This window comes from Drosophila ananassae, chromosome XL, assembly GCF_017639315.1.
Source record: "Drosophila ananassae strain 14024-0371.13 chromosome XL, ASM1763931v2, whole genome shotgun sequence".
In the NCBI taxonomy this organism is placed as follows: domain Eukaryota; kingdom Metazoa; phylum Arthropoda; class Insecta; order Diptera; family Drosophilidae; genus Drosophila; species Drosophila ananassae.
This window is the reverse complement of record NC_057931.1, coordinates 5553325-5581013: the sequence shown is the minus strand read 5'-3', so window position 1 is coordinate 5581013 and position 27689 is coordinate 5553325. Positions and strand designations below refer to the sequence as shown.

The window sequence follows — 27689 nt, the reverse complement described above, 5'->3', positions numbered from 1 at the left end:
GGCTCTTTTATTTTTCCAATTTTATATTCACCATTTACTTGCCAAATTTAGAGACAAAAATAAGAAATCTCACTTAAAATCTGCATGTCTTTCTGGTCAAAGGGATTGGAAAATTGTGACATATACTCCAGATATGTTCCCGCAGGATAACACTCCCACAACAACTAATTGAAGCTGCTGCAAATGGCTGCATAAAGGACTTGCACTTGGACTTGGTCTCCCCATTTCTGGAGCATATAAATAACCATAAATGGTGAGTAGGATCTGAAATCAAGGAGAGGCCTGCTGCCTGCAGACAAATTTTTGCGGTTGAGTTTCTTTTCTATAAACTGCAAAAACACGGAGGACCGAGGACCAAGCGGAGTGCCTGACAATTATTTACACTCGAAAGTTTTGCCAAGTTGCCCGAGAACACAAATGAAGTTGCAACTGCCGGAGATGCCGGGGAGTTTATGTTCCAGGCCAGGACATGGGAACATGTGTATCTGGTGTGTATATGGGGAGTATGCCTTCCAGCCAGGATATGCGGAGGCCAGAAGACAATTGCGAGAATTATGCAACTGTTGTGCGGTGGCACACACAACACACACAGCACACACAGGACACACAGGACGCACAGGACACAGGAGGCACTTCTTGTTGTCAACCTGGCTGCCGCAACTTCAAGTCCAAGTCCTTGTGCTCCAACTCCTACTTTTAGTCCTACTCCGGTACCAGCTCCTTCGCCTCCGTCTCCTTATCCTAGCTCAGCGCCTGTTCCTGATACTGCTCTTGCTCCTGCTCCTGTAACTCCAGCTAGTGCCTGTTGTCCTTGCAGACAATTAAGCAAGGACAATGCGCTGCACTGGCTTTGTAAAAGCTCATGCATGCAGACTGCCAGTCCTTCTATGGCAATGGTTGCACTGAAAAAAATTATGGGGGGATTAGAAATAGTTCCTAAAGTATGAGATGATTGTAAGAAAACTGAGTCCTATTAATCCCTTCCTCCATTACTCCTTCCCTTTAAGGCTTCTATTTAAATAGAAACTAATCATATTTTCTCAGAGTGACACCTGAGTTCCCCTTTTACCCATCCGGATGTGTTAAGCCCGGGAGCCGGGGATGTTCATTGCCGAAAGTTTCTGTCCATGCAGGAAGCTCCGTGTCCCGGTGTCCCTGTGTCCTGTGTCCCTGTGTCCTGTGTCCCTGTGTCCCCATGTCCATCTGTCCGTCTGTCCGTGAACGCAATTTGCCTGTCAGTGGCTCAGTGCGTTGTGCCTGTGGCAAATTACAAAGCCCTTCATGATTTACCTAATTGCTAGCTCATTCCCGGATCACCACTCTAGGATACCCCTTTCCTGCCCCATGGATTACTTACCATTCTGAAGCTACCATTCCGTTCATTGCTGACCTCCGCCACTCATCTACGACCGAAACTTCAGCACCTTATCGCCAAATTCCTGACGCTTTCCGAGATTCCGGGAATAAGGGTCCTTCAGCCGTCGGGATTTGGTTGTATCCTTTTGGGTGGACATCCAGCAGATCCATCGGGACATCTCGTGGCCCACACTAGTGCTCCTTGCCTGGCCATCTCTACCCTTTTGGCCATCCGAGTAAGATCGTAGTGTGAATCCTGGAAGAAAAGAATTGTTAGTCCTGAATCAGATTGATATTTGAACCTACCTAGTAGAAAAACCTTCGCCACCTGCTTTATAAGGGGGGGTTCCTTGGCCATGTCGCTCTTGGTTTAGAAGATTTACACCTCAGCCTGATTAGTGTCCTTTTCCAACTTATATTTTCAACACATTGCGCCTTTTAGGGATAATTAGTTATAGATATTGTTTATAAGACATATCCTTACCTTTTAGTTGCGATTTTCAAAGATTCCTAACCAGAGAGTATTGATTTAATTTTATTGTTGTGTGTAATATTAGTGTGCTTACTTAAGTAGAGTTTATTAACAGATGACTAAAGAATCAAGGCATAAACTTTCTTATTTTGTTCTGCCAGTGTGACCTATTCTTAGCACAATTATCCAGTGTGGACTTGCTCTCATTTGTAACATGGCCTTTTTCTCTTTCACTTTTTTTTTTTTGGCCTAGATTGTGAGCCAGTTTTTGCAGTTATGGCAAATGTCTGGCAATTACAAAATCGCCCACACACGCTCGCCCACATACAAAACAAAATTTACAAAATTTCCCAACCATGCTGTGGGTAAAATTGAGTAAATTTGCAGTTGCTTTTTTCTCGCTTTTTTTCCGGTGGTTCCAGCTGGGTCTCCTCGACTCGACTTCATTTGCCATACAGCCCAAATTCATGAGCATGCTCGACTGGGGGGCCCCCCAACTATATGACCACTGGACTATCCCTCCCAGACCCTCTGCATCCACCACCAAACATGCTGATGCTGATGATGATGATGGCATGGCCATGGCGATGGCAATGGCAATGATGACAACATGTGTGCCTAAGCGGCGACTATAAACTGCGTCAGACCCACCGGACGGACATCGCGGCGGGTGGATATTCGGTGGGTGGGCAAGGGTTGATTACTGTTCGATGGGTGGGCGGGTGGATTATGGTGGGCGGTGGATGGTGGGCGATTGGGGTTAAGTGTCGCAACATGCAGGCCAAAAGGTCTGGGAATGAGTCGGTTGCTTGATAAGCGCGATGTGATGAACAGTTTGTGGTACTTTGATGATGAAAAGTCCATAAGTGTGGAGCTGAAATCTAAAAAAACAAGTTTAAATGGCGAGTTTAGGTGATATAGGGATAGTTATTAGTAGCTATTACTAAGAAAACAGCTATTACAACTTAGAATGGCATTCTATTTACTAGAAGATCAATAAAAATAATTAAAAATCTAAAAGTGATAGTTAAAAACTCACAAAAACTCACTTAACTTTTTAAACAAATTTCTACTCAATACTCTACTTTAAAAATCAACCTTAAAAACTAAATATATATTCTATAAAGTGAGATCAAAAGTGAGAACTAAATCGAACTGCCCGCAAGGACTTTCTCCGCAGTTGGCAGGACCTCTTCGGCTCATTCCTTTTTGTCTAGCCAGCCGTCGATTGTGTTTATTTCCCTCCACCGACCGCACTTTCCTTTTTTTCTATAAACATTATGAAATTATTGCTGTCGCAGGCAACTCGGCAACCACATCGATATCCGTGGATAGCAACAGTGTCCTGCCACCCCTGACTACGCCCCCTTTTGTGTGGAGTCCGCCCATTGTTATGGGCTAGATGCAATCAGGCGAATGCAGTGATTGTCCACTTTGGATGAGGAGCCACTGTGCCGGGAGGCACATCCACTGAACCCACAGAGCCATCAGAACCGCCCAATAAACAGCAGCCTCCTCTATGCAGTGGGCGGTAGGGCGTGGCAGGACTAGGGACAACGGACAACGGACAAGGGACAATGGACAGCGGCGGAAAGCGTTTATCCTTTGGCCGGGCTGGGCATGCAAATCGATTGATGTTGATTAGCATAAATTGTCTGGACCGCACTGTGCAATGAATAATTTTCGGTGGTGGTGCTGACATGCCACGCCCCCTTTAACATACACACGAGAGGCGGATGTGGAGGTGGTTGTGTGTTAGAGTGGTGCTTTGTGCAGCGCTTGCAACTTTTCGCCCTAATGCAATTTTGTTTTGCTTAATTTGATAGGCGTTGTCAGCTGCCATTCTGCAGGATATAGCATAGTATGTGCGAGCCAGGACCTGTCCCCTGATGTCCTGCATGTCCTGCATGTACTGCCCGTCCTGCTTGTCCTGTTGCCTCGTCCCAGCAGCGACATTAGAGCCAGAGTCCTGCTGATTGGATGCAGTCTGAGTGCTCGTTACTCGAGGACATCAAGGATCGAAAGTGTCGATGCAACTAAGGACGTTAAGAAAATAAAAACATAACATTTAAGTGGAAGGAAACCGAAATTGCTTGGTTAAACATTCATTTAAGATTCGAAATAAATTAATAACAGTTTTTAGAAACTTTAAGAACACTCTTAAGACTTATACCTTAATTATTTAATAAATAATAAAAACCATAATGACTCACCGAAGAACTAACCAAGAATTCTGGTTTGTTATCCAATTTGGTTGTTAGCAACTGTCGTTGAAAATGTGTATTTTCAAACAAAAAGCCCCGGAAATGCCAAAAACAAAATTCACATTCACATTCAGTTTTGTGGGCGTGGCAGGAGGCATGTTTCGATGGCAAAGTTTCCAACGAAACATCTTTAAGCGGCCAAACTTTTCTCATAACCCAACATGCGGAGCACTCTCTGATGCGATATCCTCCTATATACGATATACAAAATATAAATATATATAGCATGTATGGTACTAGCACTCACACCCACACACACACACACACAGACACAAGCATACGCACATCCTGCGGCGAAATCTTATCAAACTGACATCATTTCCATTATGTTTTGCACTTGCACAGCCTCGACTAATGTGTGTGCGCCAGTCTGTGGCCAAATTGCGAGTCCTGGCAGCCCTCTGCCAGGATGCTAACTTGCCACCTCTCCAGCTCCTGTTCCAGCTCAAGGGCTCTGTTTCTCGAACACTGTTCAAAATCAAGGTGTTCTTCCGGTTGGATTGACTCTGGAAATAACTATAGGAATTATATAAAAGTTAATTGGTTTAAAATCTGTCAAATGTTAGTTTTTTAAACCTATTTATGGGATAAATAAAGTGAGTCTTGTATTTAGGATATATTAAAGTTTATAAGAGATTTTAGTTATTAATAAAATAAAAAAGTAGGTTTATAGTTTAAAGAAACGAATAGACAGGTATAAATAAAGGTTTGAATTTCAGAAAAAAATAATTAAACTTTATTTAGATTAAAAAAGCACTTGATATATACAAAAGTCATTATTTTTATTAAATAAACAAACAAATCATACAAAAAACTAAATAAATTTGATGAATAGTATGATTTTTCTGTAATAATTATTTAATAGAAAAATCTACAAGATAAATCCTAGAGCAACCCCGCAAAAAAATGAAATATTTCTCGGTGCCCCAAAAAGTAGGCAATCTTTAAGCACGCGAATCGCATTACACACACATGCGTGTGTGTCGGCCATGACTCTGGGCGTGCATGTGGGTGTGTTGGCTAATCTGGCCCACCAATAACTGCAAATTAGATTAGCAACGCCTCCGAGGGTGAAACCATCGACAGCTGACCATCCGGAATCCAAAAACTCCGTATGTGCAACATATTCCGTACAATATTTCAGAATCCCAGCAGCACGCAACTTGTTCATCGCGTGTGCCAGGCACCATCGCGTTGATAAATCTGGGGAAAATGCGAAAACTGGGAAAGTGGGGGAAAACTCCACTCCCTGGATGCCAATAATATATAGGAGATGGACCATTCCATGAGGATGTGGCCATTCGCGAGACGAAACTAATAAAAATCATAAAAACTTTTCCGCTTAGCGTTTCCATTAAAATGGCCCGCAAGATTGTTATTATTATTATTTGAGTGTCAGTCCTCGGCTCACTTTCGCTCTCACTTTCTCCTCCACTTTCTCCACTGGCATTATTACCTTCACCTAACCGCGTACTAAGCCAATTATCTTAACTAGTTCCCACAACTTCTCGGCCAATTCAAAAAGAATGAGTCATGTTTTCGGGTTTCAGATTTGTGCGAAAATAATTGTTTTCCTTCTTGGTTGGTTTCTTTTTTTTTGTTAAATTAAGTATAAGATAGTTCTTAATTAATTGGATGATTAGATAAGCAAGTTAATCCATTAGTTTTAAAGATCTAAAGAGCATCAAGAAATACATAAGGTTTAGTTTATCGAAACAATTTTTTTTCAACAAATAAGTATACTTATTTTATGGCAAAATAATTTGTCGTGTTTTGTTAAGAAAACAAAGCACATGAACAGCATAAAACTTTATTCAATCGGCCACAATCCCACCATTTATCCATAGAAAGTTTTGGGGTTATCGTTTTCACAAAAATTATATCATTTCTCCCCCATCGATAACTCAATGTACGGTTTATGGCCCGTCGCTTTGAATGGCCAAACTTCCGGAGTCCGTAGTCCGTAGTCCGTAGTCCGTGGACTGAGTTGAATGGATTTGCTGACGCCAGCTTCGCCACTTTTCTATGGAAATTGTCCCCATGTTCCAGTCAGTGTCCAGTGCCTCCTATGTTCAGTTACAGGATAGTATTTATTCTATATGCTTCTATAGTATTTATTTCGACGAGCTGCGAGAACGACGCCCAGCCACTTATTCGCATCGTTTGGCGAGCTATATCGCTGTCCGTTAATCGTAAAATAAATTATTTTCCATATGCGTCCTGCCTGCGTCCAGGCTGTGTCCTCGCCTGATTCCGAGTCATAATTCTTGCATCACTCCCGCTTCGCTCCCCACCCACAAATGGGGCATGAAAGTTTCAGTTAATTGCATGAGTGGGGATTACACTGAAAAAAGGATAATGATATTTGAAATATGTAATTAAAAATTTAATAAAAATCATAAAAACGGCCGGAACTATATTAGTTACTTAGTTTTAAAAAAAAGAATATATTTTTGAAGCATTTTTAAGAGATAATGTAGTACCAGGTATCACATAGTATGGGAGTTTTCCTCTCTCTTCCATAATCTCTAATAGAATATACCCATTCCTTCACCTTTTTTAATTAAATTACGTTAGAATCTAATGATTAGTTCATTTTCCAAGTGCATTTGATGGGATTTGAGGGTGAAGGAGTGGGATAAAAAGTTTTAGATCCGCAACTGGCTGGCTTTAATTGTTACTAGTCGCATTTGGAGCCTGGCCTAATCACTGGCGCCGGATTAGACCAACAACTTGCTGGTCTGGCCGGGCTGGCCGTGCTGGGTGGTGTCCAAGTTCCTGGAGAGGACATACATACTGGTACTACTGCTGCGTATATGCGCCTGGTCCTTGCCAACGCTGTCAGTCATAATTAACACTCCGATCCCGCTACGGAGTTGACGTAAAATAATATCCAACCGAAATGGATGTGAAACAAAAGTTAGCTCCTCTCCGACCGTTCCGAAGTTGCTAATCAAGTCTGACAGTTGAAAAAAAGGATGGAACAGGATGTGCCAGATGGATTTTGCCATATATACTGGCCATATAGCATATACATGTCCTGTGTATCGTTGCAAGTGCGGGCAGAAAAAAATACGATCAGTTGCCATATTGTCAGATGAAATTACAATTTCAAAATGAAATAATCTAATTGCTTCTTAAATTAAATTATTTTTAATTACCATAAACGTTTTAATAGACGAATAGATGGACTTGCAGGCTGCCAACTTGATTTAAGAAACACAGGGTTGCCATTTTGTTCTTTTTTAGACCGTTATTACTCTGAACGTGAAAGATATTGGGTTTCAAGGCAATTTGGGTTAAAAGTAATGTTATATTTATTTTAAAACTATTAAATTAGAGAAGTAACTATTAAATTTGTTAATAATATTTTAAACTATTAAATTAGGACTATAAAAGGGCAGTATTTTCTTGAATTATAGGCTTTTATTTTTTGAGATAAGTGTATAGTTTAGTAAAAACTATGAAATTATTTAAATATACAAAATATAAAAAACATTTATTCTTTTATATATTTATTTGAAAAGTTTCCTATTGTTTTTTAAACAATAAATAGTAAATATTTTAATATCTCTTAATTGCTTTGTAATTTTTTCCATTGTACTTGATGCTGTAATTAAGAATGCAACGCACTTGCCTTTGCGGAGAAAGAAATACGAGTATGTGGGGATGTGGGCCGAGGCGAAAACTCATTAGCCACCCCTCGCGATTGCAGTTGTTGTGATTTCAATCAGGTTGCGGTTATTGTATCGTACACTGCCACTCCTCCACCTCCACCTCCACCTCCACCACCGCCGCCTCCAATTGAGTTCAATGAAATTTTCTGCTATCTAAATTCCTTGCGACACGTGCCAGACACAACAACAACAAATGACACTAACAATGATGGCCCTCATCCTCCTCCTCCTCCCTCCACCATGCAAATTTGAAGCCTGTCCTTCGTCCTGCGTCCTTTCTTTCCTGCCTTCCGCCTTCTGGCTTTCTTTGTATTTATGCGTACTATATGTATATGGATATATAGAATGGCGTCATCGGTTTCGTTTCCCTCGCATTTGTACTTGATTACCCATACACTTACCCACAGCATCCACATCCACATCCACATTCGCATTCGCATCAGCATCAGGATCCGCATCCGCAGCAGCTACTTTAACGGCAAATCGATATTCTGTCTACCCCTGTCTGCAAAATAAAATCATCAGTAGTCTGACTAAGCGTCTAGAAAACAGTCTACCAGTCTTGAAAAATATCCAAAAAAAAGGACAGAGGCGGAAACTTAAAGCAAAAGTTGAAATTTATTGGGCGGTTCAAGGATACGCTGAAGAAATAAGTAATTTAGAGGACCAACGGACAGACACACAGAGCAATAGAATAAATTTAATTGTCTTTCTGGAATATTTATGTTAAACGGGAATTTATTAAAGCTTCTCAAGTTAAACAAAAACAGAAACTTTCTCAACAGAAACTCACATCAAGTATATTTAAATTCTGGATTTTGATGCAAATTCGTTTAAGGTATTCCGCTCATGAATCGGATGAGAATTGGCTGAGATATAGCTATGGATATGGGCCAAGTACGGAAATCCAGCATTTTGAAGGGGACCCCCCACAAAAAGTTGAAAAATTTTGAAAAAATATTTTCTGTCAGGATTTTGATGCAGAATGACTGGGAATCGATCCACAAACCGATTAAGGTATTCCGCTCATGAATCGGATGAGAATTGGCTGAGATACAGCTATGGATATGGGCCAAGTACGGAAATCCAGCATTTTGAAGGGGACCCCCCACAAAAAGTTGAAAAATTTTGAAAAAATATTTTCTGTCAGGATTTTGATGCAGAATGACTGGAAATCGATCCACTAATCGATTAAGGTATTCCCCTTTACAATCGGATGAGAATTGGCTGAGATATAGCTATGGATATGAGCCAAAGACGGAAATGCAGCATTTTAAAGGGGATACCCCACAAAAAATTTAGTTTAGAGTTTAGTATAGAGTTTAGTTAGTAATATATTTTATGAAGTAAATATAAATACATACTTAAAAGTATAATAAATGTAGAATCCAAAACCGAGCAGGCTATGTGAATCGCGCCAGAACAAAATTGATCTTATTTAGGTCCGCTCGCCAATCGGAATCTGGATCCAGGATGTTGCACAGCAGCTACAATCGGGCGCCACGCCGCAAGCTCATCCCGAATCTGTTCAGCATCATCCTGCAGGTGGTGGCCGATGCGGCGCGTCCATTGACCGAGCACGAGATCGTCGAGGCTGTCTCCAAGAAGATGGAACGCTCCGACGAGGAGCTGAAGCGCCAGATAACGGTCAGCCTGCACGACGCCCTTATTTATGGCTATCTCCGCGTGAAGAACTTTCGTTATTCCATCGTCTCCAGCCGTCTGGATCCAAGCTCTCATCGAAGCTCCAGGAATAGATCCGAGGCCCACGGGCCGAGCTCCTCAATGGCCGCCGGCACGTCGGATCATCACCGATCGGACGACAGGCTGTCGAGTGCCAACGACGACGAGGACATAAATGACGAAGACCGTATCGACGATGAGGACTACGAGGACGAGGATGATGACGAGGGCCAAGTTCACGAGCAGGATCATACCAGGGCAGAGCCAGAGAAGCAAACAAATTGAATTTCGCTGAGCAAAATTATTTATGGCTCAACAGTCAAGTGATTAACTCTCGAGTTCTTAGAATTTGACAGAGCTTATGCGTACTGCAAACTACATATATAAAATAAAATACTGGCAATTAAGAACCAAAATATATTTTTACCTTTACTTAAAAATTTTAGTATAAGAAATTATAAATCTTGAATATTCTATACGCTTTTTGACGCTAAATGCATTTAATTGTAAAGTTTAAGTGATTGAAGAAGGAAATAACGTGACAAGATTTAATACGATTACCCAACACTAAAATAGTTGGTGGTCAGAATTTAATCAAATGAGTAACTTCTTAACAAAATTGCAATAAATCAAGTGACTTGATGGTTTAAAACTTGAAAAAAACACTTAAAAAGTTCCTATTAGGTTTTAAGTAGATGGAGAAACTAATAAATAAAGTAAAAACATCTTAAAACTGATGGTAAGAAAGCTTTTGCGAATGAAAAAGGCAACAATTACCAACACTGTTGTGGGTGATATTGCCAGATAGTTTTTTAAAACTTTAGCCAAACGCAAGAAAATCCATAGAATGGCTAAAATTATAAAAAAAAAGAGTATTCAAGAATAATAAACTGAAATCTCAGTAGGTGTTATTTGAAATCTCATGGAAAAAATAATCATTGCCTCATTTCTAGCCTGTAAGGCTTAGCGAACAGTACGAATCGAAGCTAAAATTTATCAAAGTACGGTAAAAAAAAAAAACGATAACCCGCAGCTTTTCGGCACCCATCACTAGTTTGAAAAATCAGGCATCTTGACAGGAACGCTGCGTCAGGCAGCCGGTCGAGAATTTGGTATAGTTGAGCAGGTTTGTGTGCCAAAAAATGAATCGTATTAATCCGATGGATCTGGACGACGAGGACTGGGACGAGCTGGCCGATCTAGCCGAGTTCGAGGAAATAGAGGCTATTCTGGCTCGCTCGGAAAACGAGGCTTTGCGGACGACCAGTTCCACGTCGGCGGTCCACCGCTGCCCGAATGCCGATGATATGGAGGGGCAGCAATCGAACTGGTCCCGTCAGTACGCCGACTCGGACGACTATGGATCTGAAATGAGCGACGAGGAGAACGATAGGGACGCAATGACCTTCATGAACACTTTTACCCAGAACCCCTGGGTGCAGGCTGTTGAGTTCGGCCGTGAGGCCGGGCGCTTTGATGATATTACATTTACATTTGGCGCCGCCATCACTGCCAACAATATCAACGCCCATGGAGATGACGACGAGGAGAATGACTTGGACGGTTTCGACTACGACGACGACGAGGACGGGCCTTTTCCGCTTGGAATGAACAGTATGAGACTCAGCATACGTCCGTGCAACAATTGTATGATTAACCAGGCTTTCCCAAACGGAATCTTTTCGATTCCCTTGGATCCCGAAGAGTTAGCTCTTCACCAGACGGTGCTGGCTGAGCCCGGCGAGGATGTGGTCCCGATGGCGGCCTACGTGAAGGAGACCGATGAGTTGATCGCCCAAATGCTGGCCAAGATCAACGGGGGCGAACCAAAAATCAAGACCGACTAATTATGGCGCTCTTCAAATTACGGTTACCAAAGTTCTCTATTTTTAACACCAGGATATGAACAAGATCGCCTCAGCAATTACATTACATTACAAAGGCAAACAAATAAATTATAAACTTCACAATTGGCATATGTAGATTATAAAGACTTGCGAATGTTATTTTAAATTTAACCGTCGTACGTTAATGATAACTTTGTAAATCTATATATTTTTAAATGCAAGCCGCCATAAAAACAAATCCCGTCCATTTCAAGAATTAACATTTACCTTTTTCTTTATTTTAATTGTTTTAAATATAATAATAATTTATACAATTTTCAAGGAGTTCAGAATACACATATTTTTTTCATTTAATTTATACATAATTTATATTTTAAATAAAATTCTCAGTTAAAAAAATATATATATTTATTTTTAGATATCTTTATAAATTTATTTTAAAAAATATATTTCTTATAAAAAACTTGAAAGAATTTAAAGATTTTACTTTTCAGACTTGTACATTTTTAATGTTAATGGTAATTTTTACTTTTATGATTAATTTTAACTGTTTAATTTTAATTTTAGTTATTTGATATTAAAAATAAAAATTATTGAAAATAAATTTTTTCGTTTTTTGAAAATTGTTTACTTAAAGCTTGGTTATAATACTGTTATATTTTCCAAGAAGGACGAGTATCTCCAATCACTGAGGACTGCATTCCGTGTAGGTGACGAACGACACTCTTCAGTGAGTATATTTACAATACGTTATATATTCATATTTACTCATTAGCTTATATACTTAGTTTTAAATACCCATTCTCCCAAATGAAACTAATTAAAATTTTGAAAAACTACAATTTATTTATACCCGAAAGCTTGCAAATATAAAGGCGCTGGAACCAGGACAACTCGAAAGTGATTGAAACGCAAATGAGGAACGGCAGCAGTATTGGAACGCTCGTTATTTACGAAACATCCGCAGGGCGGTCCCTTTTTGATTGCGGCATGATTACGGATCACAGATCACAGATCACGGATCACTGGATCACGGATCACGGGTGACAGGTGATGTGACAGATGGATCACGGATCGAGACTGGCCGGTCCGCGGACTAGTTCACGTACAGTAAAACCATATTACCAATATTTGCTGGGCTCGTCGGCGGCACAGGAACTCACAGGACTCGCAGCTATTTGGCAGCTCGTGGCACTCATGGCCGTGGACGGGACACGGTTGCAGTTCGAGTGAGTAGATGCATGGTGCATGGATGGTTTGGAGTGCATGGATGCAATTCGTCAGGATGCACACGGGCTGGGCCCACAGCCGTGACTTCTGTGCGTGCTCGTTATTTTTGTAAAAAGGATAAATATATGTATATGTATATGTGGGATATACGATATACGATATACGTGATACGTTATACGTTATACGTTAGCAATGCGATGCCAAAAAAGGTTATGCAGGAGGAAGTTGCCGGAATGGGTGAGAGTTCGTTAGAGAGGAGGGCCGAAACAGTTATTTACGGATGATGTGATGATGAGGGCTTCTTTTTGATGGCTAAAGGGGATGGTGTATCGATGATCTTGGGTATCCTACGATCTCTTGTCTCTCGGTCGTCTCTTCATGTGTCATTTTGTTGTTATCGTTATTCTTGTTTCATGTATGTTGTTTGTTGTTTGTTGCATTGTTTGATAGTTTCTGTTATTGTTATTGTTATTTGTTGTTATGTTGTAATAGTTACTACTGTTGTTGTTACTCTCTGACTAGCGCTTGCGCCAGGAGAGCGGCTCCTTCTCCAGTTCCTTGGCCCGCTGGGCAGCCTCCTGGTTGCGTCGCATTATCTCCACCTGCTCGATCTCGGAGAGCAGTGTATATCGGTTGCCATCCTTGCGCAAGTAACCATTGTTGACAGCAGCGTGCAGGGTGTGCGGCACATGACGCTTCAGCTCCACCTCCGGGCGCTGCAGGCGCACCGCCAGTGTGTTGATTATCTCCGGATAGCTGACCGATCGGCTCAGTTCCCGCATCAGGGCAATGACGGCATTGAACAGATCCGGCAGCGGTTGCTTGCGGAAGCGGACATTCTGCTTGACGGCATACCGCTGGAGGAGATGGGCGTGGGCATGGGCATGCGGATGCGGCGGATGGACATGCACATGCGGATGTGGATGGGGGTGTGGATGCGGGTGCGGATGCGGGTGGGGATGACCGTGCGTGAGGTGGGTCTGCAGGGGCAGCGGATGCGGTGCCGGTAATAGACCCGGCAATGCCAGCAATCCGCCGCCTCCCCCCACGCCGGCCACCACTAGGCCGCCGCCGCCACTACCAGCACCGCCGCCTCCAACTCCTCCAACTCCTCCGACTCCTCCTCCTCCTCCTCCAACATCAGTGCCGGCACTGCCTACTATGTCAGTGACTTCTCCCTTCAAAGCCGAGCCACCATCCTCTCTAGCAGAACCTACTTCCTTACCTCCTCCAATGGCTATTCCTCCTTCTCCAATGCCGGCATCTACTCCAGCTCCTCCTCCTCCTCCACCACAGTTCATAAGTGGCTTGAAGACCGCAGCCCCAGCATTTAGTCGGAACTCGGCCGAGGACTCGGACAAATGCTGCGGCTTATACTGAAAGGTAGTGGTGGGCGTGGGCAGCAGACCACCGTCGCAGCCATCGCCTCCGGTCTCGGTCCCGATTCCGATCCCCAAGTCCAGGCCCCGCATCTTGTAGGCGGTGGCGGAGGCGTTTAGTTTTGAATTGGCCGCCTTCATGAAAATGGAAGCGGACGGCTTCAGATCGTACAACGGATCCAAGTCGTCCGAATTATCCTCCTCCAATGAAGCGGAATCCAAAGATGTGGACGCCGTTGCGATGGCCGAATCGGAGAACACTGGATGCGTACAGGAACTGGAACTGGCACTGGGACTTGGTGTCATGGCCGGAGTGGGCATTGGTGTCGTTATCGGCGTAGACAGTGAAGTGGGTGACGACGACGTTGATGCCGGCGTTGATGCGATGGATGAGGAAACCACCTCGTCATCGGTGGTGCTTTCTAATTCAATGCCATCCCCAATGGGAATCTACAGGAAGATCATATTATGATACGATAGGGATCTAGATCCCAGATCTAGAAAAACTCACCTGCTTTGTCAATGCTGTTGTTGTGCCGGAGAAGCTTTCAACATCCGGGATGTCATCGGTGTCCGGGGCATGAGCATAGGTGACTGGGAGATGGGTCGACGATATCGATGTGTCCTGGCCGAGCCCAGTCTCAGGACCGAGTCCATGCCCCTGATCGCTGGCGCTTCCGGAGGAGCTGCCGCCGGTACTACCACTTGAACTACCAGTTGAGCTGTCAGTGCTGCCAGTGGTGCTGCCAGTGGTGCTGCCAGTAGTGCTGCCAGTGGTACTGCCGCCGCTCCCTCTACTGGTGCTACTGTTGTTCCCCTCCATATTAATGTCCAGATCCAGGTCGAGGTCCAGGCCGAGGCCCATCTGCATTTGTTGCGTCAGGTGGTGCATCTGGTGGTCCCCGGCCAGTTTGTGGTTGAGGCTCAGGTTCAGGTTGAGGGCTGGGGAGGCGAGCGTCAGCTTGTGGAGCGGTAGGGGTAATGGCAGCGGTAGCGCTTGCGGTAGCGGATGATGGTGGTGCTGGTGCTGATGCTGATGCTGGTGCTGGTGCTGGTGTAGCTGGCTTAAGTGGTGCTGGTGCTGCTGCAGGTGGTGGTTCAACTGGGTGATCTGACTGAGCTGATTCAGCTGACTGATCTGGTTCAGCTGGCTGAGGTGGTTGAGCTGACTGAGTTGATTTAGTTGACTGAGGTGGCTCAAGTGGCTCAGCTGGGGGTTCAACTGGTGGTTGTGATGATGCTGCTGCTGGTGGTGCAGCAGGTGGTGGTGATTATGGTGGATCTGTTGATGCTGCAGATGCTGATGGTGGACCTGATGTGGTTGCGCGTTGTGGTTGTGGTGGTGCAGCTGGTGTGGCTGCTGTGACTGTTGCGTATGGTGATTGTGGCTATGGCCATGGTGGTGGTGGTGGCCTGTCGACTGTGGGCCCAACTTCTGGCCCAGGATTAGGCTGTGGTGGTGCCGTGCCGCAGCAGCGGCGGCAGCTGCCATAGTGTTGTGGGGGGGCTCACCCAGATTCACATGCACATCCTCCATTTTCCGACTGCCAGGATACAAGGATACCAATGAGGATTTCTCAGATATATCTCTCCTCTTTCCTCAATTTTTGTCAATCACTGCAATCGACTATAGGTTCTCTCTATATATATATATATATATGTATAAACTGCCACCGGTTCAAGTTCCGCTCGACTTTTGACTCGATTTCGATTCCGTGGGTCGCTATCGGTGTCAAATATCGGGTATCGATTTTATTGTTTGATTCGTTTTATCTCTTTTTTCATTCAAAACTTGATTCGCTTTTGTAGTTTATTGTAGTTTTTCGGGCTTATTCTTGATTTTTTAGTTGGGTCTTCTGCGGTTATCTGACTACGGTAATTGGGTCTGGAGGAAAACCGGGAAAACAGGCAGGCTAGACACTGAGGACCAATAACCCAACGTTTCGAACACGGTACGGAGATACGTTAATTTACAACAGTTTTTGTGTGCTGCCGAAAGAGAAATTTTGCCGATCGAATAAAGGGTGTATGTATATGTGTATATTTATAGCAGAGCTAAGTGAAGTGAAGTGAAATCTGAAATCTGGGACTGACTGCTCAGTCAACACACTGTTACCCACGTCATTAAAAAGCTAACTATGATTCCCAGCCATTTCCAAGTCAACAAAAATAAAAATATATATTATTTTACAATATATTGTAGAAGAAAAAAATAAATTTGAAATAAAGATACTAAAGAACAACGGTATTGATTAGACGGACATGCGGACAGACGGACAAGATGGCTACCCAAAAGGATATCTATCGATATCGGTTATCGGTTGGAAACCAGGATAACTGCCTTTAAAGCTTTTGCTTCAAATTTGAATGCCTTTAATTGCATTTTTAATTGTTTATAACATTGTTTTAATAAACAGTCTTCAAAATAAAAACATCCTAAATCCTTACACCAATTTAATTATCTTTTTGATTTGAAATTAAAAAAAGACTTAAGATAAAATATATTTTTAAACTTCCCCTGACAAATTTCAAATAACTTAAAAAATAATAACAAACATATAAACTTACTTTTGTGATTTAAATAAAATCAATATTTAAGAGGCCTACTTTAAAGGAAAACCACTAGAAGTTCACCCCAAATTCTTGGGGTTTCCCCCGAAAAAAAGTGATAATAAATAAATATGATGGGGTGGCAAACTCTGCATAAATATGTTGAGTAGATAAATAAGCAGCCAAATAGAAAAAAAGCAAAATCAACAGCTAGGAAGTATAACAATTTTGGGATCCAGACCCTTTCAACCCAAAAAAGATGACTCTGCCGCAGGCCAGAAAACCGAAAACCGAAAACCAGGCCCAATCCGTTTACCCCCAAAAACATGTAAAACAATATGCTGCCAAGGGATGTTAGAGGTCTTTAAGCTTCTTGCCTAAAAGCCCAAGGAAACAAAAAAATAAAGAATCATAATCAAATAGAAGGGGACTCGAACCCAGAGCCCAGAGACTCTTTTCCTTGTGATGAGGTGCGAAAAATCACAAGAATTGGATTTTGGTTTTGAGTTATGACCAAAAAAAAAGGGGTTTAGTTTGTGGTAATGCGAAGTGGATGTAGGGAGGGCTAGATAATTCCAGAGTAAGTGTCCTGCGAGTCCTTGCTAATGTGCCATGTCACTCACTGGCGCGCAGTGTTGGGTAATTTCACAATTTTCAAATTACACACCGCAAAATCTCATTTAGCTGAGCAAAGTCAGTTGACTGGACTAAGCTGCGGCACACACCCACACACACACGCTCTAAATGAGTGTCCTTTGCACAGGGGGAAGGATGAAGGGTGCAAAAGAGAGTGTTTGGGTGTGTGGGTGTGCGAGGGTGACCACATCCTGCCGCACTGTAATGTCCTTTCCCGGCTCACGCTCGCTTGCCTCGCATTCAACGGGCGTGAAAACAGCAAGGAGTCGGTAGGAGCAAGAGTCCTTTAGCCTGCAGAAGCAGCAGCAGCTGGCAGGACCCTCTGGCAAGGACCCTACAGGCCAAACAGGTATTATCGCACATGGACGATGGGTGGAGGTGGGCGGTGGGTGGTGGTGGCGATGGAGGATCCCCAGACGCATGGCCAAGGACACGAGCGTGACTAAATCCCTAAAGCACTGACTTTCGCAGGACCTAGCAACCAGCAGGGTGAACGCATCCTGTTTTGGAGCCTTTAAGCGCCACTGAACTCAAACAAAGCCAAGTAACACACACCCCGAGTAAATGCCTGAGGATAAAAGGATATTCATTCAAAGGTATTACTTTCTTCATAGAAACAGTATTAACTAATTAATTTAAACATGGAATATAAAACATTATCCTGTTTAAGGAAGTCTAAGGAATAAATAAGCTCTTAAAAAAATATAATAACAGTCTAATAAATATATTAATTATTAAGTTAAAATTAAAAAGAAACTACTCTAATTTTAAAGCCAAAACTTTAAGACATTCCAGCATCCTTATTTGGATTTTGATATGAAATTCATAAGGATAATAAGAAGGAGCTGTAGGAGCAGAAGCCGAAGGAGCTGTAGGAGCAGAAGCCGAAGGAGCTGTAGGAGCTGGAGCTGGAGCTGGGGGAGGTCAAGTGGGAGGCCACTTGACCGATGTGCCTGGGGCTGATGCCACATGAAGACGACCATCGGGCACAAAGGACGCGATTGAGGCCGACTTAGTCAACGTATCCTTGTTGATGTGACCGCAAGCTCAAGGCTTTTAGATGCCACCATCACACCTGACCTGGGATGGGTTTCTCGTGGGCGGTTAATGGGATGGTTTTTGAGAGGGTGGAGGGTGTTTTATGATGGGTGTTTCCTGGGCCATCGAGTTGCATTTCAATTAGCTTGTTTGGCTGCCGGCGCAAAGCGAAAATGCCAGGATTCAGTGCAGTTGACAAACAGGACGTTCGGGATTCGGGGATTGGATGGGATTGCCACTGCTACTGCCCCTTCAAAGTGCAACTGCTTGCAACTGCCACACCGCACATCGATCAGCCAAATAGGACCGGACATTCTGGGATTAATATTAACCCACTCTCGGAACCTGGCTAAGTGAATTGCCATAATTGGCATGGAGGGAGGCTGGGCCAAAAGATTCTTTAAGATTTTACGATTTCTAGAGACTATTTTCTTTTAAATAAAGTTTTCTATTCAAATGAGACTCTAGCCCCAGAGACTCTAGATGAAATCTCGTGCAAGTAGTTATGAATTTTTATATTAATTTGTATCCCAGCAGGATAGTCAGTCAGTCAGTCAGTCAGTCAGTCAGTCGGCCATTCTGCCATTATTTCAGTGTTTCTTTCAGATCTGCTCAGTTAACTAGCTATTGTGTGCAGGGAGGCGAGTATCTAGAGCTCGTCATGATTGTTTTGTAATTGGAATGCGACAAAGGATATGGGTGGAGTGGGTGGAGGCATCTCTTCAAATGCAAGGACAATAATAACAGCAACAGCAATAAGGACCAAAAGGCGGACGAGCAAAGGAGGAGGAGTGAGGAGTGAATGCCAACTCAACTAACAATTTGCTTCAATTATAAAAAGCGTCGCGACAAAGTGGCGCCACCAAGCGACGGGTGGCGGAGGGAGTGGGTGGTGGGTAGTGGGTGGTTCTGTGTCGCCCCTGGGTGGTTCAGTTGCTGCTCTGCAGAGATGCTGGCGGTGGTGCTGTTGCTTTTGCCTTTTGCTGATGAAATGGGCAAACAGTGGACAGAGTGCCCGCGGAGATGGGAGATGGCCTCGTAATCAGCATGGCGACGCAGGACTCTCTCCTTTGAGTCCTGCAACTCCTTCCTCCAAAAATCATCCGACAGTGCTGCCTGCTAATAATGAATTTTAATTTAAATAATAAAATAATACAAAATATTAAGAAACTAATAAAATTATTTAAAAGTATGTAATTTTGGCCTTTTAAAAACCAAAATATTTTGAAAAATGTTTAACTTTGAATTAGAAAATCTTAAAGACTCTTATTCTCTTTTAAAAAACTCTTATTTAAAAAAAGAAAAGAATAAAATCACTATTCAAATCTTAATTTTAAAAACTTTTACTAAAAAAAAACTTATCTAGATTTTTTTCAGAAATAAGAAACAAGAACCGATTGCTAAAAACTCTCACAAATCATAAATATCTACATAAATCTCCCTTTTTAACCAACTGTTTATCGGTTACCGAAAATGACAAGCTCTTGGCCTGATTATTTGGCTAGCAGAGCTGGATGGCTGGAAAAGAGCCAAGTTAACAAGCTCAGAGCCAAGTGGAAGAGAAGAGTCAACGACTCGATGACGCAGCTGGCCTCGACCGGAATGAAAGTGGAACTGGATCAAAAAGGGGGAAGACTGGCGTCACTCCCATCCCAGTCATCTCCTAGTGCTCCTCCTCGGCATCTGCCTCGGCATCCCCAGCATCCACATCCTCATCCTTCGTCCTTTGTCTGGCGTCTATATGGTCATCAACTTATTTCCATGCTGCATGCAACTCGAAGCCCATCATAATTGTATTTTGTTGCAGCAGTCAGGCGGAGATCAGAATCCAGAGTTTGTTGTCTCAGCTCGATGGAGATGGTGATGGTGATGGTGAAGATGAACCTGTTGCCTCCTGGAGGGCAGGACAGAGAGTACAAAAGGATGAAGACAGGACAGGACAGGACAGGATAGGATGGACAGGATGGCAGCATGGCAGGCTTTGGGGCTCAGGAACTTATCCTGGCCAGCTGGGCGATGATTTACTGAGCTCGTGTGATTCATAAATATCTCGACTCAACGCCGGCTCAGGAATCCGGCTGTCCATTGTCCATAGTCCTTTGTCCAGCTGGCCCCGATTGTCGCAATCATGCACTGAAGGAAAATACAAATAATATAATTTCTCAATAAATCATAAGAATATAAACTTACTCATCACTTGATATTTTTTTGTGAATTATCTAGAGTGGGTACATCTATTTTTCTCTCAGTGCAAGGTCAGGACTTCGGGCTGAGTTGAGTTTAAATACCATCGTCCGGATGAAGCGGCTGCCATTTGTCATGGCATTGCAGACTCTGGAGCTCTGGAAGCTTCCAACAGAAAACTGAGGCATGTTTGCCAGGATCCGAGTTTAAATGTTAATAGTTCACAGCCTGCTTGATCCTTTCAGTTGTAGCGATTCAAAGGAATGCACGAGTCCTTTCAAATGCCAGCAAGAGAGAGAGATTAGACGACGAAAGGAATTGTAACCCAATTCAAGGTACACATGACTTTAATAAAAATTAAAATTCACTAAAAATTATATAAAAAAGTTCATTGAAATAATATTTTAATAATTAAATAAAAATATATACACTCTGTATATGCAATCAAATAAAAAGTAATAACTTTTAATTGAAAACCAAATAAATTTATTCAAACAGCTGAAATGTTCACACTCCATCACAAAAATAATAAAAAAAAATGTGGAAATTATATGGTATTGTAGTTCATATCCTGCGGGAATGAACCACCTCGACCACCCAATTAACGAATTAACGAGGCCACCCCCTCGTAGAACCCGATACAAGGGCAATAATAATGGCAATCATTTAATTTCAGGTTAATTGCACACACTCGCCCATAAATTGTGTGGTGTTTGTGTAATTTATTTGCATATTTCACCGAAGCGCCGAGCCGACAGCCCCAAATTATGTGCTACAAAATACCAGAAATGCCTTGGAAATGTTGAATATTTTTCGGGTGGCGGGGTTTCCGGTAAGGTAAGGTAAGGGCATTGAGAATTCAAGACATTCAACAAAAAAAACAAAAATAGTTAAAATAAAAATAATTAAAGGAGAAGTTATGGTTATAGGAGAAGGGAGGACGAAGTTTATATACCCTGGAAGGTGAATAAATACTATAGGATATAGATGGCTCTTATTTTTGGGACACTTTTTAAGAAAGGATCTATTAATTATCAAAAAGATCTTAAAGCAAATACCTCTTACTATACAAAAGTAAAGTAATTTACAACCTTTCAGTTATATGACAGCTTTAATATATAGCCAGTCGATAGCCTTCTCATTTTGATTTTAGTAGAGACTATTTATATAAGAAGAGTGTGTGCAAAATATAGACTGGATATCTTTAAAAGTGAAAGAATAATTCAAGTCAAAGACTAACTAACGGACAGACGGACAAACGGACAAACTTATATCGCCTCTATAACTATTCCAAATCAAGAATAAAATATTCTACAAAATAATACCCTCTGCTAGGGCATAAATAAAATTAAGAACTTGGTAAACGCATTTACGTGTCAAAATTAATTTAATGCCGGAGCCCCCTGAGGGCCGGACAGAGCCCAGAGTTCAACCACAAAAAAACAAATGAAACGAACTGAATTGGAACGGAACGAACAGGAAACGGAACCGGAAACGCACCCATATACGCATGGGAGTAGGGGGGCAGTACACTCGCAGCATATTTGGCTTATTTATTTGGCGGCAGAAACGCTCGACACCCGCCCTCTCTCATTTCTCACCTAATAAAATTACAATGGCACACCCCACCCAGGGTTGACTCCCCAGGACCTGCATTCCACCCTCACATGTTGCTCCTGATCCTGATTCTGTGCAACATACCGAGCCCCCCCACCGGTTGCTGCCCCCTCTGGCAGCTCTGGCCCCTTGTCCGTTGCCCTTTTCGCTCCTTTTTGATGTAAATTTAATTTCGGTTTTCACATTTTGAGGTTTTCATAGCCACATGCCGGCAATGGGGACTGTGCACTGAAAGAAAAATACAAATATTCAAATTATATTACTTTATTTTATATTTTAAAATATGTCTTTATGCCTTTAAATATTTATTTTATTTTGTACAAAGTATCTAAAGCAATCTCTTTTTGTTCTTACCATTTTTTCTTTTTGTGCCTTTATACCCCTGTATCCTGAAGTGAGTGTCCGTGTCTCGGTCTTGTCCTGGTCCTGGTCCTGCTCCTGTTCCTATGCCTGTCCCCCTGCTCCTTTTAGCACCGCCTCCATTTTCGCAGTGTGTCGTATCCCCTGAGGATTCGGGAAGCATATTCAGCCGCCGTAATGCTTCTTTCATCGTTACTCCAGCTCTGACTCCAGCTCCAGCTCCTGGCTGTCCTGATAGTCCTGGTAGTGTTCTTTTCCTTCGTCCTGTCACTCTGTCATCAGCGTCGCATATTGTTCGCCTTTGTCCGGCTTGTGGCCCCCACATGAATATGTCAACTCGATTCCCAGGCGTGTGCTCCGAATCGAGTTTTGTGTTTTGCGCAATTCCTTCTTTTTTCCTTTTTTTATTCTTTGGAGGTCCTGTTTTTCCATAACTGCATACTCCGTCCGGATGAACTGCGATTTCAATTAAGACCCCAAAAGCGCCATCCAAATTCTGCGCTCCATTCGCTGCAATTTCAATCTGTTTCGTAATAGTTTCAATGCAAAAATTTAATTTCAACGAAAACTACATACCAGTTTTATTTGTTTAGGACTCTATAATGTCCGGAATTCATAGTCCTGCTTCGGTAGAATCCTAATAAATATTATATCCTCTTTTTTTTGACTAAATTCCATGGTCCATTCGCTGCTATTTCAATATATTCCGCATTAGTTTTGATGGCAAAAAAATAGTATAAAATACCCAGTACTCCTACTGAAATAAAAATACAAATAAAAATAAAAGAAATTTGTGAGAAAAGTTCATTGACACACAGCCGGAACCACTTCACACACTGGCATCCTTTTAAATGAGGCAAAAGGATTCAAGGATCTCCAAAGTCAGACACTTGACACAAGGCTTAATTGCAGGACCCAAGGACCAGGCCAAAGGAGCAAGGAACAAGGCCCGATTCGGTCTCTTATTTGGAGCCTCCCTCCCTGGGTGGGCTCCACGACTCGGTTTCCGGCTGTGAAAAAGCGCCGAGTGCACTCGAGGTAATTTGATTTAATTGTGCGTGCCTGCCACCAGCAGCAACAACAACACTAACAACAACAACAAATATGAAAAATAACAATAAGAATAACAAAAACAATAACAAAAGCTCTTAGCCAAGTTGCCACAAGTTGCAACTCTTTTCTCATATGTTTCATAAGTTTGTGGTCGCTTTTTTGTGAATACCCTCGAATGTTTTAATCAAAAATGTCTTCAAATGTTCTTTAATTCTATAAATTTTTAAAATATATTAAATTTTTGACTTTTAAGATTACAAAAATATTTTAAAAAGCTTTTCTCACTAAACTATATTTTTTTTAATCAGGGTATCTAGTTATTCCATAATATTAAAAAATCTATTCTCACTATTTTTTTCAACATTTTTGTTGCAATTTTTTTTTTTTTAGCTCATAAGAAATTTAAAAGTCCAAGTCTGAAGCTGTTGAACTCTATTCTCTTGAACTTGCCACTGAAGAATGAGGCAAGTGGCAAGTGGCAAGCAAGTTGCAGAAGTTGCAGAGCTGAAGTGGCAGAAGGAGGTCCTGTTTTGTACGCCATGGTCACCGTTGCAGGACTTTATTAACTGCGGCTTTTGTTTTTCTAGTTGCCAGTGGGACTGGGCCGCCGATGCTGGGGCCCGGGGAATCCACTGCATAAATCATCAACGCAATGGCCTTTAATGCATAATTTATTTACCGTTCCAGGATTCAGGATCCACGATTCAGGACTCGGGATTCTCTCTCCGCCCCAGATGTATCTGTCTGCGGTTTTTCTGTCTTTTTTTTTTTTTCATTATTGTTGTATATTTTCGGTGTCGGTTTTTGGTTTCAGATGTTGACTTTGGGGTTTAATACTCTAAAAGAGAGTATATTAGGTTTAGGGGTTAGTAGGAGCTATCTAGAAGAATTAATTTATTTTTGGAGTAAAATCTACAGTCAATGAATCCTTTGTCCGTATAAAATACCATTTACTCATTTATTTATGAATTAAAATCCCTAAAACTTTGCACAGAACTTCTTTTATGTCTATTATAAAATAGATAATTAAAACTATAATTAAATCGAATGGCTATATCTTATGTATTCAACTGAGACAATGAAGAGTATCTTAAGTTCGCTTTCGACAGTAATATCTCCCTCCTTTACTTATAATTTTATTTATTTATTTAATTTTTTTCTGCTCATTCCGTTAGATCTGAGAAAATTTATGGCTGTCGAGTATTTCCGCTTCCGTTTGCAATTAAACAAGCGACTAAAATAATAATAAAACACGGCAGACGACTCGTCAAGGACTCGGATAGGATGCCATAATCAATTATTCGCCATTCGATTCATGAATTCCAGATTCCAGATGCCAGATCGATAATTGTCATTCAGGGGGATTTCCGCTGAGCAGATGCTTTCTGTTAAAATAAATATAATATATATTTATTCATAATCGATATGAAGCTAATTTATTAGCAATTAGTAGATAGAAAATTCAACTTGGAACGCAGTCTGGTGTAAATATTAGTTTGGAAAAACTTCTGTTATTTATCTGAGTAGCGTGTGGGATGTTTCAATTAAAATTTAATTACCCAAGTGTTCAGTTTCGAATTTTAAATGGAATGGCCAAACAATTGAAAATCTAGTGGCCATTCATCTTGATTTTTGCTCACATCCCCCCATAAACCTATAAATAATTCATAGTTCATAATGGCGTTTGTTTTTTGATGACCAGAGACCAGTACAAAAATTTAAACAAAAATTGGGTATACAACCGAGTCTCCAAATACCAGCTAGATAATGTTTGATTTTAACCGCGTAATTTATGATTTAATTGCATATTTGGTGGTGCAATGCAAATACCGAAAAAAACACACACCCGACACCACTGCCACTGCCATTGCCACTGCCACTCTGTGTGGCTGCCACTGGTACGACGTGCATTTCATTTAGATAACCGCAAACATTTGCCACAAAACGCGTTTGTTCCACTCCCCCAGCCTGCCCAGCCACATGCCACTTTCGACGCGACAAAATCCCCAGTCTCTGCGGTTCGTTAAAGCGAATTATTACTGCACCTCACGGGCTGCAGCCCCGCCTCCAACCCGATGCGCCACAATTGCCGATAAATATAATTAGGCTATTCATTTTATGGCTGCTAAAATCAATCTACTTCTATCGGAGGGCCAGCTATGAGGGCATTCGACATGCAATTTATTAAATGGACTAAAATTACAGTGACGAAGGCACTTGCAACATTAGAAATAGATTAAATTACTATTGGTATTAAGAAATTGGTAAATTTAAGACAAAAACTAAAGGGTTTCGTTTTTAAAAGTATACCACTAACTTATTTATTTAAAACAATCAATTTCAGTGACGAATCTACCTAAAATCAAAGCCTAATTATAATGCCACTGTTGCCTAGAAACTTGTAAATTAAAGTACTCTAAATTGAAATTGAAATTTTTATTTCAAATCAATATTAAAATTTATTAAAATTGATTTAAATTTGAAGTTACTATTCAAGCTAGAAGCAAAGTCTCAAAAATCTTAAGAATCTGAACTATTTTACATAAAATACTATATATTTTTTGTCTTTAGGCTCAATCATTTACCATGTGTCCACACACACACCCATCCACGCCAATCCAGTCCAGCCCTAGCGGTGTGAGGAGGGTGGGTCCAGTTGGGCCATCAGCTCGCCCAGTCGCCGGGACCTCAGGGAGAAGTGATCCTTTTGCCGTTTCAGGATGCCGTAGGCCACTCCGTCCCTCAGATTAAGCCTGACCTGGCGCTGGAACTCCGGATCGGTGCGGCGATATGTGATGCCCAGAGCGGCGATCAATTCGGTGTCACTCATGGGACGACGGGCTTCCTCCAGTTGCCGCAGGATGCTCCGCAGCAGGTTCGGCACCAGGCGGCGCTGCGCCGGCAGGGTTCGTGTCTTGTAGGTGACCGGCATCCTGTCTATGTCCTGGCTATCACTGATTTCCAGCTCGCAAATCCTGATTCTACCTGCTCCTGAAGTCCAGAGCTCTAAGCGGTCGGCATTATCGCTTCAAAAATTTTGTTAGTGTTGATGGGGGAAACAAAAGGATGAAAGCGGACTGGACGGTGGAAGGGAAGGGAATGGCGGGTGTGGCAACAATTTTGTGTCCGGCTAGCAAGTGAGTCTCGAAGGAATGCCAGTTCCAGCCCCAAATACTGATGTGCCCCACCAGGCCTGCTACCATTTCAGTTTCCAAAGCATACTTTTCTGCGGGGCAGGACTCCTCTCACGCTTCTTCCTCACGGCCAATTAATCAGGAGATCCTGCAAAGGGGAGCAGAAGCGGCAGTGGCAGGAGCGGGAGCAGGAGCAGGAGCAGGAGCCGGTTGAACTTGAATGACCTCGAGGCATAAAAACGAAAACGTCGTCTACAAAGCAACAAAAAAAAGCGAAGAACCGGAAAGCCACCAAGCCGGATGCACTCGAAAAAATACCAAAAGACTATGAAATATTTACGAAAAAGGATACAAAAAAGATAAGAACATATATATTTTAATATTTTGCTATTATATATTAACTTGAAGGACCTTTATTGTGCTCTACTTTTTCTGCAAGTGCCGCCAGGAAGTGGGAACACTAGCCAAGGACCCCCGCAAAACATCAAATGACATTTGAACGGAGACAAAAAGTCATTATCACGGCGACGTCGGGCCGCACTCCCCTGTCCCCAAACCATCCAAACCTGGGGAAACCTGGCACTCTGTTCCTGGTCGTGGTCCTGGTCCTTCTTCCTGAATCCCCCCCACCCACTTGGCAGCTGGATCACCCCTCGGAATAGCCCTCTGAAGTCCCCTATATTCCGCACTATACTCGTATTCGGATTCGGATCATGTGTAGCATATGGAGCGGAGGAGCAGCACGTGGTTGAAGTCGCCGCCATCATCGTCGTCATCTTCTTTGTCGCCATGTTTTTGCCTTTTCCGGCATTTTGTTTACGATTCCTTTTTGTTTTTCCCCTCACACACACACACACACATACTCCCATATGTAGTATGTGTTTTAGTATGTGTGAGTTATCCTTTTTTTCCCTTTTTTTTTTTGTTTTTGTTTTTAAGCGAAACGTTTTCTGGGCTCCCCAGCGTTTCGCGGATTTCCTTTCGAGATGCGAGTTGGCAGACGGCAGTTTTCCCTGAATGATTTTCACTTGTTTGTGCCTGTTGTCCTTTGTTCGGATGGCCCAGGAGAAAGCCGACCCTGTTTCGAGGACTCTCCTTTTATTTTCTGCACAGAGAGAAAAATTATTCAATTAACTGGAATGGGTTTTGTTTTATAAGAGTCTTTTTTCGAATTTTGATACTCTTTCAAAGACAATTATATTTTTTATA

General features: G+C 42.2%; 3 protein-coding genes and 2 long non-coding RNA genes across 5 annotated transcripts; 1 reads left to right on the top strand and 4 right to left on the bottom strand.

Moving 5' to 3' along the window:
• Window positions 1-3: 3 nt before the first annotated feature.
• Window positions 4-1973, bottom strand: LOC6504165. The gene is made up of 4 exons (XR_001408536.3): window positions 1841-1973; window positions 1663-1791; window positions 1358-1612; window positions 4-902 (listed from the first exon to the last, which is right to left on the bottom strand). It is a non-coding gene; the product is annotated as an uncharacterized LOC6504165 (long non-coding RNA).
• A 5670-nt stretch (window positions 1974-7643) lies between these two features.
• LOC116655291 lies at window positions 7644-8702 on the bottom strand. Its single transcript, XR_004310422.2, has 3 exons — window positions 8563-8702; window positions 8171-8274; window positions 7644-8091 (listed from the first exon to the last, which is right to left on the bottom strand). It is a non-coding gene; the product is annotated as an uncharacterized LOC116655291 (long non-coding RNA).
• A 440-nt stretch (window positions 8703-9142) lies between these two features.
• On the top strand, window positions 9143-9872 carry LOC6503481 (probable DNA-directed RNA polymerase subunit delta). The gene has a single exon (XM_001964265.4). It carries the CDS (start codon window positions 9243-9245, stop codon window positions 9735-9737), a length of 495 nt encoding a protein of 164 aa, XP_001964301.1. The 5' UTR covers window positions 9143-9242; the 3' UTR covers window positions 9738-9872.
• Window positions 9873-12125: 2253 nt separating this feature from the next.
• Window positions 12126-16033, bottom strand: LOC6504164 (mediator of RNA polymerase II transcription subunit 1). The gene is made up of 2 exons (XM_001964263.4): window positions 14420-16033; window positions 12126-14358 (listed from the first exon to the last, which is right to left on the bottom strand). The coding sequence occupies exons 1-2, from the start codon at window positions 15443-15445 to the stop codon at window positions 13048-13050; spliced, it is 2337 nt and encodes a 778-aa protein (XP_001964299.3). The 5' UTR covers window positions 15446-16033; the 3' UTR covers window positions 12126-13047.
• An 8438-nt stretch (window positions 16034-24471) lies between these two features.
• Window positions 24472-26538, bottom strand: LOC6504163. The gene is made up of 2 exons (XM_001964262.4): window positions 25932-26538; window positions 24472-24731 (listed from the first exon to the last, which is right to left on the bottom strand). The coding sequence occupies exon 1, from the start codon at window positions 26276-26278 to the stop codon at window positions 25976-25978; it is 303 nt and encodes a 100-aa protein (XP_001964298.1). The 5' UTR covers window positions 26279-26538; the 3' UTR covers window positions 24472-24731; window positions 25932-25975.
• Window positions 26539-27689: the final 1151 nt, after the last annotated feature.

Coding starts and splice junctions, on each gene's coding strand:
- LOC6503481 (XM_001964265.4), top strand. CDS start 9,243: ATGTTGCACAGCAGCTACAATCGGGCGCCACGCCGCAAGCTCATCCCG.
- LOC6504164 (XM_001964263.4), bottom strand. CDS start 15,445: ATGGAGGATGTGCATGTGAATCTGGGTGAGCCCCCCCACAACACTATG. Junction 14,359..14,419: donor CAACAGCATTGACAAAGCAG/GTGAGTTTTTCT, acceptor ATCTTCCTGTAG/ATTCCCATTGGGGATGGCAT.
- LOC6504163 (XM_001964262.4), bottom strand. CDS start 26,278: ATGCCGGTCACCTACAAGACACGAACCCTGCCGGCGCAGCGCCGCCTG.